Here is an 18,112-nt window from a genome sequence, read left to right on the forward strand (position 1 = left end):
TTTGAAGTAAAAGTAAAACAAAATAATTCATAAACTATCTCGTCAAATGAGATTACATCAACCATTTTATAGCAATAATGTATAAAAGTCTAAAAATAAAATAATTTATGAATCTCATTAGTTTTCTAAGAAGTGATACTATTTATGAGTATGTATATATATATATATCCAAAAAATTATAATATATATAAATATAATATCAGTTCTGATTCGGTTCGAACCACGTTTTGAAAAAAAAAAAACTAGTAACTAAATCAAATATATTGGTTCTTAATTTCTTACAACCAGAACTTAACATTTGAACCATAAAACCAATCCAAAAGACACGGTTTAGTTTGATTCATCGATTTTCGAATATTTTTTGACACCCCTAAAAATTTATATGAAATAGCATAGACATGTTTAGAAAGATAACAAATGATAGCTATTAATAATAATAGTGTATTATATCAACCCTAAATATTAAAAGAATTTATTTGATAAACGTCCTAAAGTATAAGTTAAGTAGTTGGACCATGATAAGGTAGGATTCGCACTAATAGATCGTGAGTTTGAATATTTTATTATTTTGTGCACACTTTTATCCCATTAAACGTATAAAAGTGAAGATATCTTCCTTTTTTTGTGTACTATTACATTTATCTTGTAGTTATAATTAAAATTCATGACTTTTCTTTTTTATATTGACATAATATTTGATGTCACGAAAATACAATATTCAAACGACACAACCAACATATTTGATCGCGTGTTCAGTATTCAAACTTCCAATAGCAAAGTGCAATTTGAGCTTTTCATTCACTCAAACAATCGAGTCGACCCACTCAGTCCCCCAAATAACATTATTAAAAAAAGTTAACTTTAATATAAAGGATGTCTTGGAACTCTTAAAAAATATGCTTTTTAGTCTCTCAATTAAAATTTTAGTATATTATCTTTTTTAATTTTGTTAATCACTTTAAGTCCTTGACATTAGTCTTTGTTAAAACGTGATTTCCACAAACATTACAAACACATGGAAAGGACGAAGGATAGATAAATAAGTATATTTTAAGTAATATAAATTGAAATTTAAAAAAAAATCTGAACTCTCAAATTTATAATTTTACTCATCATCACCCATCCAAGTTGGTGACTAGATTTTGCCCTATTTGTTCATACGAAGTCTTTATTGATGTCAAGTATCATTAATTGTCATCGATTGTTGATATAACTAAAACTTTATTCATAAAAAAAAGATAAAAATGATAGAGATGGTGTACGATCAAGAGAAATAGAGAAAAATAGGTAAAAGTTAGATTTGATGTATATAAATTAATTTAACGTATTAGAAAAATTTAATATTACTCATCATTATTAATTGAACCGTTAATTCTTAATTAATCAAGGACTTTAAAATAATAAAAAAAATAAAAAATAGCCAACAATTACACTTTCTAATGACTCCATGGTATCACTTATATTGAGTGGGCTCTGCAAAATCTAATAATATATTCTCAATCATTGCCCCACCGGGGCCCCATGGATCACATGCTCGGCTGGGCTCTCGGCCCACCTTGAATTTCGTGAACTTTTAACCCCAAAAAGCAAATAAATTAAAAGAGAAAAAGTACTCTTTATTTAAAAGGAATACCACAATTTATTTTATCATGAGAATAACATAGTAATTCTATATTTTTTAATTATTTTAAGAGCCCATTTATTTGAAATTAATAAAATTCTAGATTAATACATTTAAAAAACTTTTAGTACAAGATAGAGGATATATGTTTAAGTAAATTGAAACTAAACCATAAACTTATTTCTAAGGAGATTAGTGTAATTTATCTAAATATAATTAATTTATGCCGACCACACCAACTGCATGAAGTGAATCTCCAAATTGCTTCACATTAATCAAACGTCAACTCTATATAAACCCAGAAAGAGATTATAGCAATTTCACCTAATATGTACAGAGACCTTTGGTGTATAATCTAACATGTAGAATTTTGCCCACGATGAATGAAAGGAACTCTTAAGGTGCGTTTGATAGAGTAAAAAATAAGGGTGAAATTCAAATTTCATCTAAATTTTAAGAAATTCTATTAAACAACTTTTTAATTTCATAAAATTTGAATTATATTTTAATTTAAAAAAGAGAAGATTTTCTTTGAAATCAAGGAATTGAAATTCTTAAGAATTGGGGTAAGAATTAGAATTTCACTCTCATTTTTTATTTCTATAAAGGCACCCTTAATATTTCTGCTCAATTCCATTTTTTATTTATATCAAAGGCACCCTTAATATTTCTGCTCAATTCCATGCAAATCAACCACTTTGATTATCACAGGGCAGTTGCGAAGTTGAACCCTCAAAACAATACCCAAAATCGACAATAGAATAATGGCAGCTGGACCTCTTTCTTCACCTAACACAGACTGTTCCAATGGGCCCAAAGAAAAAAAATTAAGTTTTAATAAAATAGTACAAGGGATATCTCTCTACTCTCTAGCAGCAGCCCATCTAGGGAGGAAGGATATCCAACGAAAATAAAGAACCGGGCCAATTAATTTTGGTTGTTTTTTATACATATTGGATGAACCCTGAGAAAGCAGCCTCTCACTTTCTCAGATAATGAAGACAATGACCAAGTAATTAGCCTCTCTCACTTTCTCAGATAATGAGGACAATGACCAAGTAATTAATTGACATGGTTAGAAACTGTTGGTCCCTCTACATGCATGTGGGTGTTGTGAGAAAAGAATAAATCTTAAGAGGTACGTAGAACTAAAATAAGGGATAAGTATATAGATTAAAATTTTGTGACTGGCTGCCATGTATATACTTGTTCTTTCTTGACAAAAAAGACGGTTAGAGGCGGACCTGCAACGGCGAGAGACAGCTCCCTACGATCGGTCTAATAGGGGGTGACTGACACATATAAGTACTTTGACGCTCAAGTCAGGAAAGGAATAGAAAGTGATAAAATATCAGCAAGTCAGAGAAAAAAATATACCTTTAACTCTGAAGAGAGCAAATTCATATAGAAGGAGGAATGAGTCATTCTACATACATGCATCATGCGTTTACAGGTAATGGGACTGAGTATTTGAAGTCGGTGAAGGTTTTCAAGTGATAACATGGTGTTGACGGGACCCTCATTAATATAGATGAAATCCGTCATTAACGAGGATTAGATTTGCCATAAATGAGGATGAGATTTGAGTAGGCGTGCGAATATCCAGTACGAGGCTACAATAATGTTGCTGCAAACTGGCACAAGATCGAGGTCACGTCGAGATTGGGCCTTGAGAGTTAAGTCGAGGTTAGGCCTTGAGACTTGAGCTGAGATTGGATCGACATTAGGTCCTAACACTCCAATACTATTTATATTCTCTCTGCAAATAGGGAGAATGGAATGAGAGAGAGAGAATGAGAAAAATGAAAAGAAAATCTTTTACATCACTTCAATATCTGACAGTAAAAACATTCTTTGATTTATGCCAAATTGATTGATGTTAAGATTAGTTTGGACCAGTTTGGATTACAGTGGTAGGATGTTCAAATGGAAGCCTAGAAAATGGAGGACGGACATTCTTAATTTTCTGTAACAACTCGTACGATCCGATCCTATTGCGGATAAATCTGAGGAAGGATTAATTAATTATAGGAGTGGATGAACAGAAGAACTGCTGCGTGCATTTATCCGACCGACAATGGATGGATGATAGATAGTGTACGCGTTTCATCACGTGGCTGTGGCTCAAGAGAACAATGCAAAAGCCTTGCGAATAAAATGGTTATCTTACTCGACCCGGGAAAAATAAGAGAGGGGCATGGGCTCACCCCCTCTCCCATTCCATTCATGCCCGCGTTTGACATCCCCGGCGCCGACACGAGCAACAGAACAAATCTCTCTCTCTCTCTCTCTCTATATATATATATATATATATATATGAGGTACAAGAATGGGAGTAGCATGGCAAGGCACACGAATATACTCCCATGGCAAAGCACACGAATATATACATATACATATATATATATATATATATAGTTTTCAGGATGATGTGAAAATATCATTGGCAGATGAGGAGCAAGCTCACATTCTTCTGGGTTCTTTTGCCTGCTAAATAGTTGGGAAACCATGGCGATCGCCCTCACCAATTCTTGTAATGCAAAAGACTAAAATATTTCCAGCTTACAAGAGCATGCCAAAAAGGAGAAGCGCGTGGCATCCGCCGCTTTGTTCACTAAAACGGCGTCGTTCCATCCCCCCAGCACCCCCCTCTCCCTCCCTCCCTCTGGCGAGAACATCGAATCATTGAAAGCGGTAGATGAAGAAGACGAGCTACCTTCCGACTGTAGCAATTTCTACAATCCATTCGGTGGACGAGAGATCGATTTGTTTGTTCTTCGAAGGCGTTATTCAACAAAGCAGATTGCTTCGTTTCTACAATTATGAGGTGCAGATCCAGAGAAGCTCACTGTCGAGCTTCATTCCAAGTCGTCAAACCCATCCCCTTGCTCTATTCGAAGTCTCTGTAATTCACTCACCATCTTTGGACTGTTCCTGTCACTGAACCTCCCCTTTTCTTGGCGCTTTAACGGGGCCGTCCCGCAATGAACCAAGGTACGGATTTCTATTCATTTGTTCTCAGTGCTTCGAGATCATTATGCATTTTTGCCCCTTTCGACCTTTCCGAACGACTTTTTCTTGCCCTGAAAATGCAAATCCCTTTCCCTTTCTTTGTTTTTTCCCCAATTTTTGCTCCATAAGGTTCAAGTTCCCAAAGAAAAAGGCTAACAATTACTACTGGTAATCATTAATTAAATGACTGACTCTCCAAATTTGAACTCAAGTTACAATATAGCATTTCCTCTCTGCAGCTCTCTGAACTTTTCAAGGCTCCCTACTAAAAAATTATCCTGCATTTCTTGCTTTCTGTAGCTTGTCTAGTGTAGTGATAATTTGTTCCGTTTAGGGAAAGAATTTCGATATGATTGTGGACGACATATTCTGGAATGAGCTATCTAGCATGTGCTCTCGTGAATTAGCTAACTGGAAGTGAATTCGTGTTACAACTGATTATTGAATTAGAGGACACAAATTTTTTGGAATGAAGAAGTGGTCCGGAGGCATGTTGATTTTAGCACTTGGTAGCATTTTGATTATGCGATATAGCTTTATGGGAAGGCAGCCGAAGAAGCAGTCAGCGTCGGATTTCTTCAATAGCCATCCACCTGATGGTTATGGTGTTGTCAAGGGCAGTGATGAAGTTGACTCATCCCATACACAAACCAAAAAGCTAAAACACATTGTGGCCAAAAAGCCTAACCGTATTGATGTTGAAGGGCTAAATGATCTGTACACTTTGAGAAATATATCTGAACAAGAGTATCAGGTATTGCTTGCTTGGGCTCAAATGCGTGCTTTGCTCTCTAGATCAGATGCTCTGCCTGAGACTGTTCAAGGGATTAAGGAGGGTTCAATTGCATGGAAAGAATTATTGTCTGCAATTGAGGAAGAAAAAATCTCCAAGTTTTCTTTGACTACCAATAACAGCAACATTCCACGAGCAAAAAATTGTCCTTACTCCATTAGTACATTTAATGCAACAACATCCAGCAATGGAAGTGCTCTTCAGATTCCCTGTGGTCTTGTTGTGGATTCTTCAATCACGTTGATTGGGATATCTGATGGGCACCATGGTAGCTTCCAAATTGAACTTGTAGGATCACAACTTCCTGATGAAGCAATGGCCCCTGTAATTTTTCACTGCAACGTCTGCATGCCAGGGGATAACCTGACAGAAGAGCCGGTCATAGTTCAAAATACATGGACTAATGGAGTTGGATGGGGCAAAGAAGAGAGATGTCCTGATTATGTGTCCTCTAACAATGGGAAAGGTATATTATTCTACCAGATTTCCTAAATTCTGGTTCTGGTTATACGTGATTCTACTCATGAAGTTCTTTGTTGTTACATTCTTTTCCTCTACAAGCACATGCACTCTCATTTTGATTTCTGGAATTTGGATCACTGTAATGGAGTATATGAACTTTAATACTAAATATGTGAAGGATCCAAAATCACGTACCTAGAATTATTGGAGAATCCTCTATTTCATTTTTTGTTCCATTTTTCCATGAAGAAGCATCTTATTCATTTCTTAACTCCACTGACTACAAGAGATGGGATATTATTTTCTCCAGTTCTCCAACTTAGTTTCATATTCCTTGGGATTTTTTTGTTGACTCGGGAAGAGGTTCACAAAAACAAAGTGTTTTTGAAGAATGGGCAATATATTCAAGGTCAAATCTACAGTTCTGTTAACTGGGCCAAACAACCTCCTCTTGTCTCGGCAATCTTTTGACACAGATAGCAGTAAAAGATATTTTTTGTTGCATATCAACCCCCTGACCTACTCTTGGCATGAGTTGCAGTTGATGGACTCATGAAGTGCAATGAACAAGTTATCAGAAGCCCTGTTGAAGAGAATGTCAATGCAAGTCGACCTAATGGTGGCAAGTTGTTGATCAATGGAACTGTTCATGCTAGTGCTAATTTCCCATTTGTTAAAAGTAATCCATTTGCAGCTACAATTTGGGTTGGGGTAGAGGGATTTCATGTGACTGTGAATGGAAGGCATGAAACATCTTTTGCATATAGGGAGGTAAGGTATGGTTTTTGCATGGAATTTACAAAACAAAGGCCAGAATATTTATTGGAATTGTTATCTGAATAGGAGTGATTAATGCAACCTGCATGCTATTTCTACAAATGCAGAAACTTGAACCTTGGTTGGTTAGCAGAGTCAACGTAGGTGGTCTGGATCTCATATCCGCCTTAGCTAAAGGGTTGCCTGTTTCTGAAGATTTGGATTTGATAGCTGATGTTGAGCACCTCAAAGCTCCACCAGTTTCCAAGAAAAGACTTGTAATGCTGATTGGGGTTTTCTCCACTGGCAATAATTTTGAACGTCGTATGGCTTTGAGGAGGTCTTGGATGCAATATGAAGCTATACGTTCTGGTGATGTGGCTGTCCGCTTTTTCATTGGCCTGGTAAATGATCATTACCTACTAGGACTGGTTTTAATTGTATCAAAATAGTCTTTATTTCTTTATATTGCTTTTGGTTATCCCAACAGGAGTCTAGTGAGGCTGTTGTATTCGATTTCATTTCCTCCATAAATGTCAGTACATACATACATCTATATGCATATTGTATGTTGAGAGCGTATTTTAACTAGTACTAAAGTCACATTAGGGACTGTGATTACTGCACTGACTCAGGAGTAAACTTGAGTTGTTAATTCTAAGAATTTTATCTTTTAACTGGGTCAGTTGAAGGTTAGACACCAGAAAGATATGAAATTCATTAAAGTGAATCTCCTCCAAAGAAGCCATTTTCTTCTTCTGCGTTCTTTATTTATTTCAATTACAATTCAAATGTTGGAAAACTAAGAGAGTTTAGCTAGGGATATCAATTCTACATCCAGACCAAATCAACCTTATTGTCTGAGCATTTGAAAGTCATTCATTTTCTACCTTCTTAACTATTCCCAGGTATATGAGTGCCACATCAGGGTCAAATGAACGTTACAGTCTGAGTATTTAATTGTCACCAATTATATGAATTTGTACACTGTTATTGTGATAATGCCAGCCTTTTGTCTCTAATAAAGTGCTTTTATAATGAAAATTTCATTTGGAATCTGTTCTAGTTGCAATTGTTAAAGATATTTAACTTTATTGATGGGATAGAGACAACTTGATTTTAACTATGTTTGTTTATTTTCCACAACTGCAGCACACAAACAAGGAGGTCAATTTTGAGTTATGGAAGGAAGCTCAAGCATATGGAGATATTCAACTGATGCCATTTGTTGATTACTACAGTCTGCTTACTTTAAAGACAATTGCAGTTTCCATTCTAGGGGTATGGAGGTGTTTGTTTGATCAAATAAAATAGGTTGCTGATTTATATATTTTATGCTTGCATAATTCTGGCCATAATTTAAGTTAAGCACCGTTGCGTTTATGACCTAATTCTTCCATTAGCTTGTTAAGACAGTGTTGTGTTTGGAAGCCATGATGGAAAATTTGCAGAAGGAAAAGATGGTTCTGTTTTGTTTCATTTTCTGATGCGTGAGAGGAAGCATAAACTTAAGAACTCCTTTTCCTTTGTTTTCTTCCCCTGTTTCCTCCCCACGTCTCTTTATCGGTTGCTTTAAAAAATGTATGTCAGCTAGCTGTTGAAGATAACTTACTTATGGAGACTAAAACACAATCTCCAGTAATTCTGCAATTTGTGAATTTGTCATGAATTCTCTATGCCACAATTCAATTGATATGGTAAATATGGGATTGCCTACATGTTTATGTAACTGTGGAATTATAGTATGCCAACTGTAAAATTATAGTAAATACGGGAATTTGTGTATTTTTTTTCTGTTTGTTGTCCTGCCTTCACCCCCGCCCCCTTTCTTTCCCATTGGGGCAGGGGAGGGGTGGTTGGTGGTTTGATAAGCAAAATTTGTAGTCTTATGTGATGCCCGTGAACACTTTTTGAAATCTAAGATGTACTCACACCATGGAAGTTCAAAATTGGCCTCAAAGGAATTCTTTGTAGTTACTTTCATTTTCTTGTTCTTTTTTGGTTTGGGATTTGGGGTTTAGGGTTTAGGGGGTAGGGGTGGTGGTGGGGCAGTTGAATATTTCTTTTTTCCTTAGAAAGTGAGGGAAAAATACGGCTAGAATTTATACCTATAGACGAAAGGTTGATTCAAACACTATGTCTTAGAGCAATTATTGAACAACTTAGTGATATATGTTAACAATAACTAACATACATATATGGATCTTAAACATGATTGCTTAAAACACCATACCGCAATATAACTCTGGGTTTATAGACAAACCTGTTTTAGAATCCATGATAGTCTTCACAGCAGATCTGTAAAAACATGTTGCACTAGGAATTTCCTTTTCTTTCTCAAGCTTTCCAGTACTCTTTAATTGGTGAGAGAAAGTAACCACTCTTAAGAGAATTTATATCCTCTCATAACCAGGGTTTTAACCTTCTTGAGGTGAAAGGGGAACCCAGCCCTCCTGTATATAGAAAGCCGCTTACAAGTTTCCTCGTCACTAGTTTATGAGCTTGCGCTAATTTAGCCCACATTCATTTAACTCGATTATTAGCCCACTAGTTTAAATTATTTATTTATGGGATTTTAAATGTCTCATAATCAAAGTAATACATCTTAACTTGATTTAATATAAAATAAAATTCACAATTAATGTAAGCCCACACAATAAAAATCTAACAATATAATGTGTCTGTACATCCATTAAACCAAATCTATAATATTCTTAATGAGAAATGTTATGGAGTTGTCTGCTGAATATTTAGTTGGTAAATAAGGGAAATCAAATATGATTTTTTTAATCATTTCTTAGTTTTTTTTTTTACCCGTGAAGCAATAAATCCTTCAGTGGAATCTATTCTATGATAGGCCTTCTACATAATTTTACAATTAACAAAAAATAATGGATTAAAAAACTTTGTGGTAGGTGGTGCATTTGGTGCTCATATATAAATTTGACATTCCACTTGGTGTAGGAATTTGGCTCATTCATTTAATATATATTTGCCCTAGTAAATTTAGTTAAACTTCGTATAGAAATGAACTACATGATGGCGAAGAGAAGTCTTTGTGATATGGGCGGATAATGGAAAAAAGGACCTTAGATATGAAAGAACCCAGTCTATGTATTTTATTTTTGACCCAAGACTAACTGCCAGCTCTGTACTTCATTTGTGTTAAGATTCAATCAAACAAACCACACCCATTGAAAAAGGGACATGAAAAATTTTAACCCAAAAAGGGTTTAATTCACCAATCACTAAATTTTTACAACTTTTGAACAGATAAAACTATAAACCCTCCGACTGTCATTACTCTGATAACTTTGGTTACAGTTTTCTTAAGATAACTTCGCTACTAAAGCATAGTTCTGTATATTGAGAGGCTTATTTATAGACAACAACTCCCCCATTTGGTTTTCTATCCCTATCCAATGTGGGATCAGTTTACTTGAAAGTCTCAATCCTATCTAATGTGGGATTTGAGGAGTTATCAAACAGTTTGGAGATGAAAAAGCGTTAGCCTTTTATCTTTAAAGTTAATTTCTGTTTTTCTGCTGTCCCACTAATCAGGTTGATTAATAAGTCCAGGATTTTTATTGTGCTGTTGCCATTTATTATTTTTCCCAGTCTTTGATTAAAATTTCTGATGACCTTTGTTATAAGACCTTGTGCATTTGAGGTTTTCATATATACATTATTCTTTAAATTTGCAGACCAAAGTTCTCCCAGCAAAATATATAATGAAAACAGATGATGACGCGTTTGTTAGAATTGATGAAGTTCTTTCTAGTCTAAAGGGAAAGGTTTCTAATGGGCTTCTTTATGGTCTTATATCCTTTGACTCATCACCCCATAGAGACAAGGACAACAAGTGGTACATCAGTGCCAAGGTATCAATTTTAATAAACTTTAATTTTGTCATGTGGTATCAGCCTCATTAGGTTACTAGATTGGATGAATGATCTCTCTTTGGCAGGAATGGCCACATGCGTCATATCCACCATGGGCCCATGGTCCAGGTTATATAATCTCAAGTGACATTGCCAAATTCTTTGTTCAAGGCCACCAAGAAAGATACCTCCAGGTATGATCCATCTTTTTATGCTTGTGAAAGGTGTAAGAGCCTTGTTTTGCACTTGATCTATCATATGGCTGTGTGTGTGTGTGAAACTGTTTACATTTTTGGTTTTCTTGCTCCATCCTATTTAGATAATGATGACATTGAATTTCACTTTGGGCAAATCCCAAGTTACATTCTTCCTAACTGTTGAGAACACTCTGGTGTTAAAATCTAACAACCAGTATACATTCCTCGACCTCCACGAGTAGGGATGGCAATGGATCTCCCAAATGGGCCTCAATTATTCTCATTTAAAATTAAAGCAAGTATAAAATTGAGATGTAGGTATTAAGTTTTATTTACAAATTTGTTAAAGAAGTACGTAAATGGGTGACCTATTGCTATCCCTATCCATGACTTTAGGGTTACAAACCGTACAATATGGTGTTCCCTCCCTAATATGATGGAGAACCTGGACTACGAGTGGATGAATTCTAGAAATGGTTGAAAATGAAGAAAGGCGATAATAAACATTTTCTAAAAATAATGAATGTTCTTAGATCATGTATTGCAGGAAGCATGTGCTGTAAAAATTTCTAGGTTGGAACCCTGTTAGCGGACTGTCTTATCTTCAAGCTCTGAAGCCATCTATACTTTTTACTCTTTTGAATATCCCTTAAAGTTCTCTTTTATCTTTGTGATTCTTTCAGCTTTTTAAACTCGAAGATGTTGCTGTTGGCATATGGATTGAGCAATTCAAGAAACAGGGTCACAAAGTGCAGTATATCAGTGACGAGCGATTTCACAATGCTGGATGTGAGTCAAACTACATTCTTGCTCATTATCAAAACCCAAGGAAGGTGTTATGCCTGTGGGAGAAGTTACAGAAAGAGCAGAAATCTGAATGCTGTGAATGAATCTTCTCCTTGTTGAAACCAAGTTGACAGCTCTAGGAAACAGATTCTCCTGAATTTTTGTAGATTTGACCCCAATTCATTGATGTCCTCTCTGTGTGGTATGTGCTTCTCTGTGCATCTTGCCTGGCAACAAGTTGTTGATTTGTTTACTATTAGTACAAATGTAATTTGAAGTAGTGTAAATCTTTATGAACTCATTGTTGGTTTTAGTTGACATAAATATCCTTTTCATTAACGTCTAACTAGGACCATTTAACTTTTGCTAGCCAACAATCTCAACTAATTGGGTTTTCTTCTCTGATGCACAAGGTACTAACAAGTTGAATATTGGAGTTTTCCAACATATTGACTTCCGAAGTCAAATGGTTGGTTTGTTTTGACCCATTAGAATGCCTAGTTTTCTGAAGTGAAAGCAAACCAACGTGTGGGTGGGAATTCGCGAGAGCTATGCGTAGTACGTGGTTTCCAGTACCAGGGGCTGCCTGAGATGTAAGCCTTCTTTGTTTTCTCTTTGGGTTATTTATTTATTTGCCAAAAATTTCCCTTCTCCAGATGTCACTCGTTCAACCATTCATAGGATAAAAGAAGTTGATGCTTATCACAAGAAGGGGCCCCTAATTTTGTAACAAGAGTTGTTGTCACCGTCTTGTTTAGTGGTTGGAAGCTTAGTTCCTGTCTTATTCTTGTGGCAGCCCTAACAAAAAGGCCCTTCACCAGCAACCATGCTTATGATAATGGGTGATGACAGATTGATAGAAATTCTCTATTTAATAGTAATATATTAAAAAGAAAAAATCTAACCAAAATAGTATATAATTATGAAAATATGATCGTCACACTATTGTGTTTTTAAAACGTGTACTAGGTAAATTCATAAACAAGTCTAGTTAATATTTTACAAATTTCATGCAATGAGCACATAAAAATAAAATTAAACGTTTGGGCTCATCTCAAAAGGATTTGAACCCCAATAATAGAGAAATCATTATAATATTTTTACCATTAAGTTAACCCTTGGGATGCTAAATTTTGTCGACAATTAATTTGATCACTTTTCCATCTGGTTAATTAATGACTTCATCTTCATATTTGCATTGAATGGATAAGCAGGTGATTCATGGTTATATTGCGTCCTACCATGATTCAAAACTGGCTTTGTGCATTTTTGTCTTTGACAATCTAGTTGGTTCACAATTGCATAAAAAAAAAAAAAAATTGCATATTATATTTTTTTGGCTTGTGCCATTGAGTGGAGGCTGAAGCATAACCACAAACACTTTGAAGTAAATGCAGTGCGGTGCAAGGTCAGCCCTCACTCTAAATGGAAAAAAGATGATTGCTTCTCAAGCCTAACCCACCCTTGATTGATTAGTGAAAAATGAGCCCAATCACACCGAATTGTAGTATATATTATGTAAATAAATACCGATTCTAAAATCCAATATAATATAATATGTATTTAATATATTTCAATTAATGTGACTTGATAATTTAATTTAATATACTTCAATTACCTGTTTTGGCCTAATACGTGAAAGTGGAAGATGGCTCCTAAGACATATGTTTAGCTATTAGATAAATAATATACTAGTGTCAATTTAGTGGGTTGCAAGTTCGATCCTCGTCCTATGCAAGGAGCAAAGGCTTATCTTGCGATTTTATCTCCCTTTATGTAATCGAGAACCACGCAAAAATAGTCATCTCAAGTGAAAGTGGAAGATGTATTAAATTAAAGATCATGCTATTTGTACAAAAGACCATTTACAAGTGGGTTTTATAAGTAAGTTGAAAAGACTATTTTGCCCATTTCTCTTTTATCTCAATGACTATTTTACCCCTTTCTATCCTTTCCCTTTAGCACCGCCCGCTGTCGATTGCTGCCTCACACTCATCACCCTCCTCAGCCTGCCTCGCCCTCATCACTTGTTGCTCGTCACCTATCGTTGCCTCGCCTAGCCGATAGTTGAAGTCGAGCCTTTCACTTGGCCGACTGCCACCTCACCTCTCGCTTGGCCGATTGTCGTTGCGAGAGGCGAGGATGCAGTAGATGGCGAGTAGCGGTGGTTGGTCAAGCAAGATGTGAGAGGCGAGGCGACGATTGGCCATGCGAGAGGTGAGGCGTCGGCCAGGCTAGGCAATGGCAGGGGTCGAGCGATAAGTGCGAGGTAGGAGCGACGATTGATGGTGAGGACAAGGCAACGATGGGCGGTGAGGCAAAGACAATAACGAGACGAAGGCTGTGAGAGGCACTGCTGAAGAGGAAAGGGGATAGAGAGAGAAGAGAATATCGTAAATTTATCGAGATAAGTTCTTAATTTATAGTGAGATTATCATTATGTAAATCCACCTATAAAAGTGTTTTTGTACTAATAGCATTATTTTTAAATTAAATATACATTAATTTAAAAAAAACAGGGTCAACTTAGTAAATTGGGTTTGGGAGTCGGTGGGTGGCTGCCGCGGGTGAGAAGCAACTAGAAAGGAAAGGAAAGGAAGCGAAGCCAAAACAAGGAGCACTTCCTTCAGATTGCGTGCACGTTACAGTTAGCTCTCCCTCTCTCTCACCCTAACCCTATATAATATAGACACGCACACACAACGCATGGCGCAGGTTCCTCATAATTCTGTAACGTATCAGCTTCATTAACAACTTCCATTTCTCGTTACCAATTACTTCCATAGCTTCAGAAGACGGAAATAGCCCCAAATCCATTCAAACTCCTGTCTCTTTCTTTCTGTTTTTTGTGTTTCGATGCCCTACAAGGATGGTGGCTGAGACAAAGCTGTCTTACTGTCCCCCGACCCTATCTCATCTCGACAACGGTTTCTTCGACGTCGCTTCCACCGCCAAACCGCCGGCGACGCCCTTCCGATCTTCCGCCCAATTCAGGCTCCCGACCATCCCGCGGTATCGCTCGTTTTGACTTCGATTCTTTGATCTGTTTTCTGTTTCTCTTGCTTGAAGCTGGAATCATTTGTAGTTAAAAATTTTTTGACTAACTAAAGGGATATTTATTTGGTTTATATTCGTTTTTGAACTCCAAATTGATGTCCCATCTTTTTCCTTTTCATTTCTTTTCCTTCAACTTGATGGGATCCAAGTTCCCAAGGTAGCTCACTTTTATTAGAAATTTTTGCTTGTATGGATATATACATATATCAAGCAATTTTGATTAGTCTTGGAATTAGATATTTCATGGCAGCGATACTTTTCGTGGCCTCTTAATTAATCGACATATGAAGTTAATTTGGCTGCCCGATAATCCTCTCCCCTTCTGTTTATCTTTTTCGACTTCCGGTTTTGCTATAAATTTGCTCTTATCATCCATCTGCTAACAGTACTATACCAAATGTTAGTGTTAGCTGATTTTTTATATTAATACTCGAGCTTTCTTTGTTGGCAGCTTGTATATAGAAACAGAACATTCTTTGTTCCCATACAGTTTTGGAAGATACGAGGACTTTTGGTTCCCTTTTCGTTAATTGCATTGCTCTAAGGAAATGCTTAAACATAATTTGTGACCAGAGCTTGTGCAGTTTCTTTTTCTTGTATGTTATTCTTTGCGGTTAGGCTGCTGATAATGGCTTAATGATCTTTAACAGTTGCAGAAAGCCTTAAGCCCCATATACATCTTGTTATATTTATCATAAAAGAAGGCACTTTTTTAATGATAAATGTGAGAGTATAAGAAGATTAATCTTAACCCTACTTGCAATATGGCCATCGGAGTGTGACTGTTTCTGAAATCACTAGTTGGTTTATTGTTTGGTTAGCTTAGCTTCAAGAATGGCATTATAGTAGTTCTTGTATTTTGTTGAAACTGGAAATTGTGCTCCGCATTTACTTGGTCTTCATATTTGTCATTAGAGGTGATTTAACCCCGTGTCTTCTCTGTTTAAATTAACAGCCTGTGAGCTGCTCAAAGATGATTGAATCTGCTGTCACAAATATGTTCATCCCAAACTTTCGTTCTGGTAGCCATACAGACAGGGGATACCGAGAATTCAATGAAGACGAACACATCTGCATTGATGATCTATCTGCACAATTAGGCCATCTGTTTGGGTGCCCTTTGCAAAGTGCTTTTTATGCCGTCTTTGATGGACATGGTGACTCCAATGCAGCAGCAGCTTACATCAAGGAGCATGCCATGAATTTATTCTTTGAAGATGTTAACTTGCCCCAAACATCTGAAATTAACGATGCTTTCTTGAAAGAGTTGGTCAGTGCTCATCGCAGAGCGTTTCTTCTGGCTGACCAAGCATTGGCTGGAGAATCTAGTGTTTCTCCTTATTCCGGAACAACAGCACTGACTGCCCTATTACTCGGCAGGCATCTAATGGTCGCCAATGCTGGTGACTGTCGCGCTGTTCTCTGCCAGAAAGGAGTTGCATTGCAAATGTCCCAAGACCACAGGCCTAGTTATCCACCAGAGTACCAGAGGGTGGAGAAGGTTGGTGGTTACATCGAGTATGGCTACCTCAATGGTGATCTTGCAGTCACTCGTGCCCTCGGAGACTGGTACATGAAATCTCCGTTAGGCTCTTCATCACCTCTAATCGCCGAGCCAGAAGTCGAACATATCATGCTAACCGAAGAAGATGAATTTCTGATTGTCGCTTGTGATGGAATCTGGGATGCCATCTCAAATGAGGAAGCAGTCAACTTGGTTCGGCGTGCACTAATGCGCCACGACAACCCACAGGAGTGTGCCAAAGAACTGGTGAACGAAGCGCTGCGCCTGAACACAACGGACAACGTCACTGCAATCGTCTTGTGCTTCTCTCCTCCTCGTTCCCGGGAGCCTACTCCTCGCCGGCCAAGGTCGAGGCGCGACTGGAATAGGTTGAGGAACTTCCTGGACTGAAACTGAATGTGAAGACAAAATCATTTAAGAGTGTAAAACCGATCCTGTTAACTGTACTTGTGGCAGAAAGATTGAAAATCTGTGGCTGTGTTGGGAAAAGCCAGCTATCTAAGCACCAGCCTTGAAGCTGTGTCTCTACTATCTCATCTATATTATCTGATCTGGGTGGTGATTGCTTGGTAAGGCTTGTGAGGACACCATTTTTCTAGTATAATAAAGAGATATTAGCAGAGCATATATCTTTCTGTCCAGTGCTAAATGTAAAATGAGCTAGGCTACTGTGTCTCTGGCTCATTTTATTTGCCCAATTCCTCCATCATCAAGTGCAGTTTCGATCCGAATAGATTAAGTATCGTGTTGAAAAAGTACAAAGAGTTGATTCAGGATTGAATCATGAGAGTTAAAAGACTGTTTTGGATTAAGATGCATGTTTATTTTTAAGATTAATATCGTAATGTTTCGAGTAAAGCCTTAATTTATATACTCTGTACAAGTCGAAATGAAATATATAGGTCCTTAATTTATGTATTTTTGTTAAACTATCTCCAAACAAAAATAATTACATACCCAAAAATTAATATGAAACTCGCCCAATGGGACAACATGAATTCTAATTTAATTTGGAGGCTCAAATCTGATGGCATGGACAACTCTCACTCACTCTAACAATAAGTGTGAGACAGCAAATTGGAATCCAACAGTAAAGAAACAAAAACAAAGTAATTAATTTAAAATATTAGGCATGACTGACTGATTATGCTTTGCTTACAAGGAAAAAAATGCACGTGTTTAGAATTTATTTTTATATTATTATCAAGTTACTATTGGTAAGAGAGAAAATTTGATCTGGATCTTGAGTCAGCGCACGCACGGGATAAGATGATGGAGGGCGGAGCAGGAACCGATATCCTGGACCGTTGAACACAGTATCCAGTGCTAAATTAATAAAGAAGAAAGCAATTGATTTACGCCTTCCTTCCTTTCTTCCTTCATCTTCAGACAGCTCCATTTGTAGACCTAATCTGGCATAAAGGGCCCGGGACAGGAAGGGTTCTGGACGAATCGAATTCGAAATCGGAGCGAGTATGGCGATGGCGAGCTTGGCCAGACGGAAGGCTTCGCATCTCTTCTGCAATTCCTTCTCTTCCGACGTTTTCAGGTACTCCGTCTCTCTCACCTCCTTCTCCAGGGGATTCGCCGCCTCAGGATCCGATGACAACGACGTGGTCGTCGTCGGTGGCGGCCCTGGCGGCTACGTCGCCGCCATCAAGGCGGCTCAGCTCGGCCTCAAGACCACCTGTATCGAGAAGCGAGGCGCGTTGGGCGGAACCTGCCTCAACGTTGGTTGCATCCCTTCCAAGGTATTATTTGTTTATTTGTGTTCGATTTCTTTGGCTCCGATCTGTGCTGTAGTTCTTTTTTTTCTTTTTTTCTTTTTTGTAGCTGCTTGTTAGATCTGGCGGTTCTATCTCTTAGTTTTATTGACTGGTGGATTTTTTTCGTGCATCTATTTGATTACATGCTTTTAGTCTTTTGGAAGATTCTTGAACTGCGTTATTCCTTTAATTGAAATATGTGTGTGTATTATTCATATGTTCGTTTACAAATCGAGATTATTGTTCATTTGTTTGG

General features: G+C 37.1%; 3 protein-coding genes across 3 annotated transcripts in view; all 3 read left to right on the forward strand.

Moving 5' to 3' along the window:
- Positions 1–3,824: 3,824 nt before the first annotated feature.
- Positions 3,825–11,847, forward strand: LOC127811920 (hydroxyproline O-galactosyltransferase GALT3). The gene is made up of 8 exons (XM_052352127.1): positions 3,825–4,615; positions 4,968–5,892; positions 6,430–6,659; positions 6,773–7,048; positions 7,797–7,925; positions 10,349–10,525; positions 10,612–10,719; positions 11,406–11,847. The coding sequence occupies exons 2-8, from the start codon at positions 5,103–5,105 to the stop codon at positions 11,610–11,612; spliced, it is 1,917 nt and encodes a 638-aa protein (XP_052208087.1). The 5' UTR covers positions 3,825–4,615; positions 4,968–5,102; the 3' UTR covers positions 11,613–11,847.
- A 2,276-nt stretch (positions 11,848–14,123) lies between these two features.
- Positions 14,124–16,889, forward strand: LOC127811922 (probable protein phosphatase 2C 47). Its single transcript, XM_052352129.1, has 2 exons — positions 14,124–14,520; positions 15,521–16,889. Exon 2 carries the CDS (start codon positions 15,539–15,541, stop codon positions 16,478–16,480), a length of 942 nt encoding a protein of 313 aa, XP_052208089.1. The 5' UTR covers positions 14,124–14,520; positions 15,521–15,538; the 3' UTR covers positions 16,481–16,889.
- Positions 16,890–17,378: 489 nt separating this feature from the next.
- Positions 17,379–18,112, forward strand: part of LOC127811921 (dihydrolipoyl dehydrogenase 1, mitochondrial) — a 2,991-nt gene continuing 2,257 nt past the window's right edge. The window contains exon 1 of the mRNA XM_052352128.1: positions 17,379–17,841. Within this exon, the coding sequence (XP_052208088.1) occupies positions 17,566–17,841 (276 nt within the window). The 5' untranslated portion in view covers positions 17,379–17,565. The remainder of the gene's footprint in view (positions 17,842–18,112) is intronic.

This window comes from Diospyros lotus, chromosome 10, assembly GCF_014633365.1.
Source record: "Diospyros lotus cultivar Yz01 chromosome 10, ASM1463336v1, whole genome shotgun sequence".
Lineage (NCBI taxonomy): Eukaryota > Viridiplantae > Streptophyta > Magnoliopsida > Ericales > Ebenaceae > Diospyros > Diospyros lotus.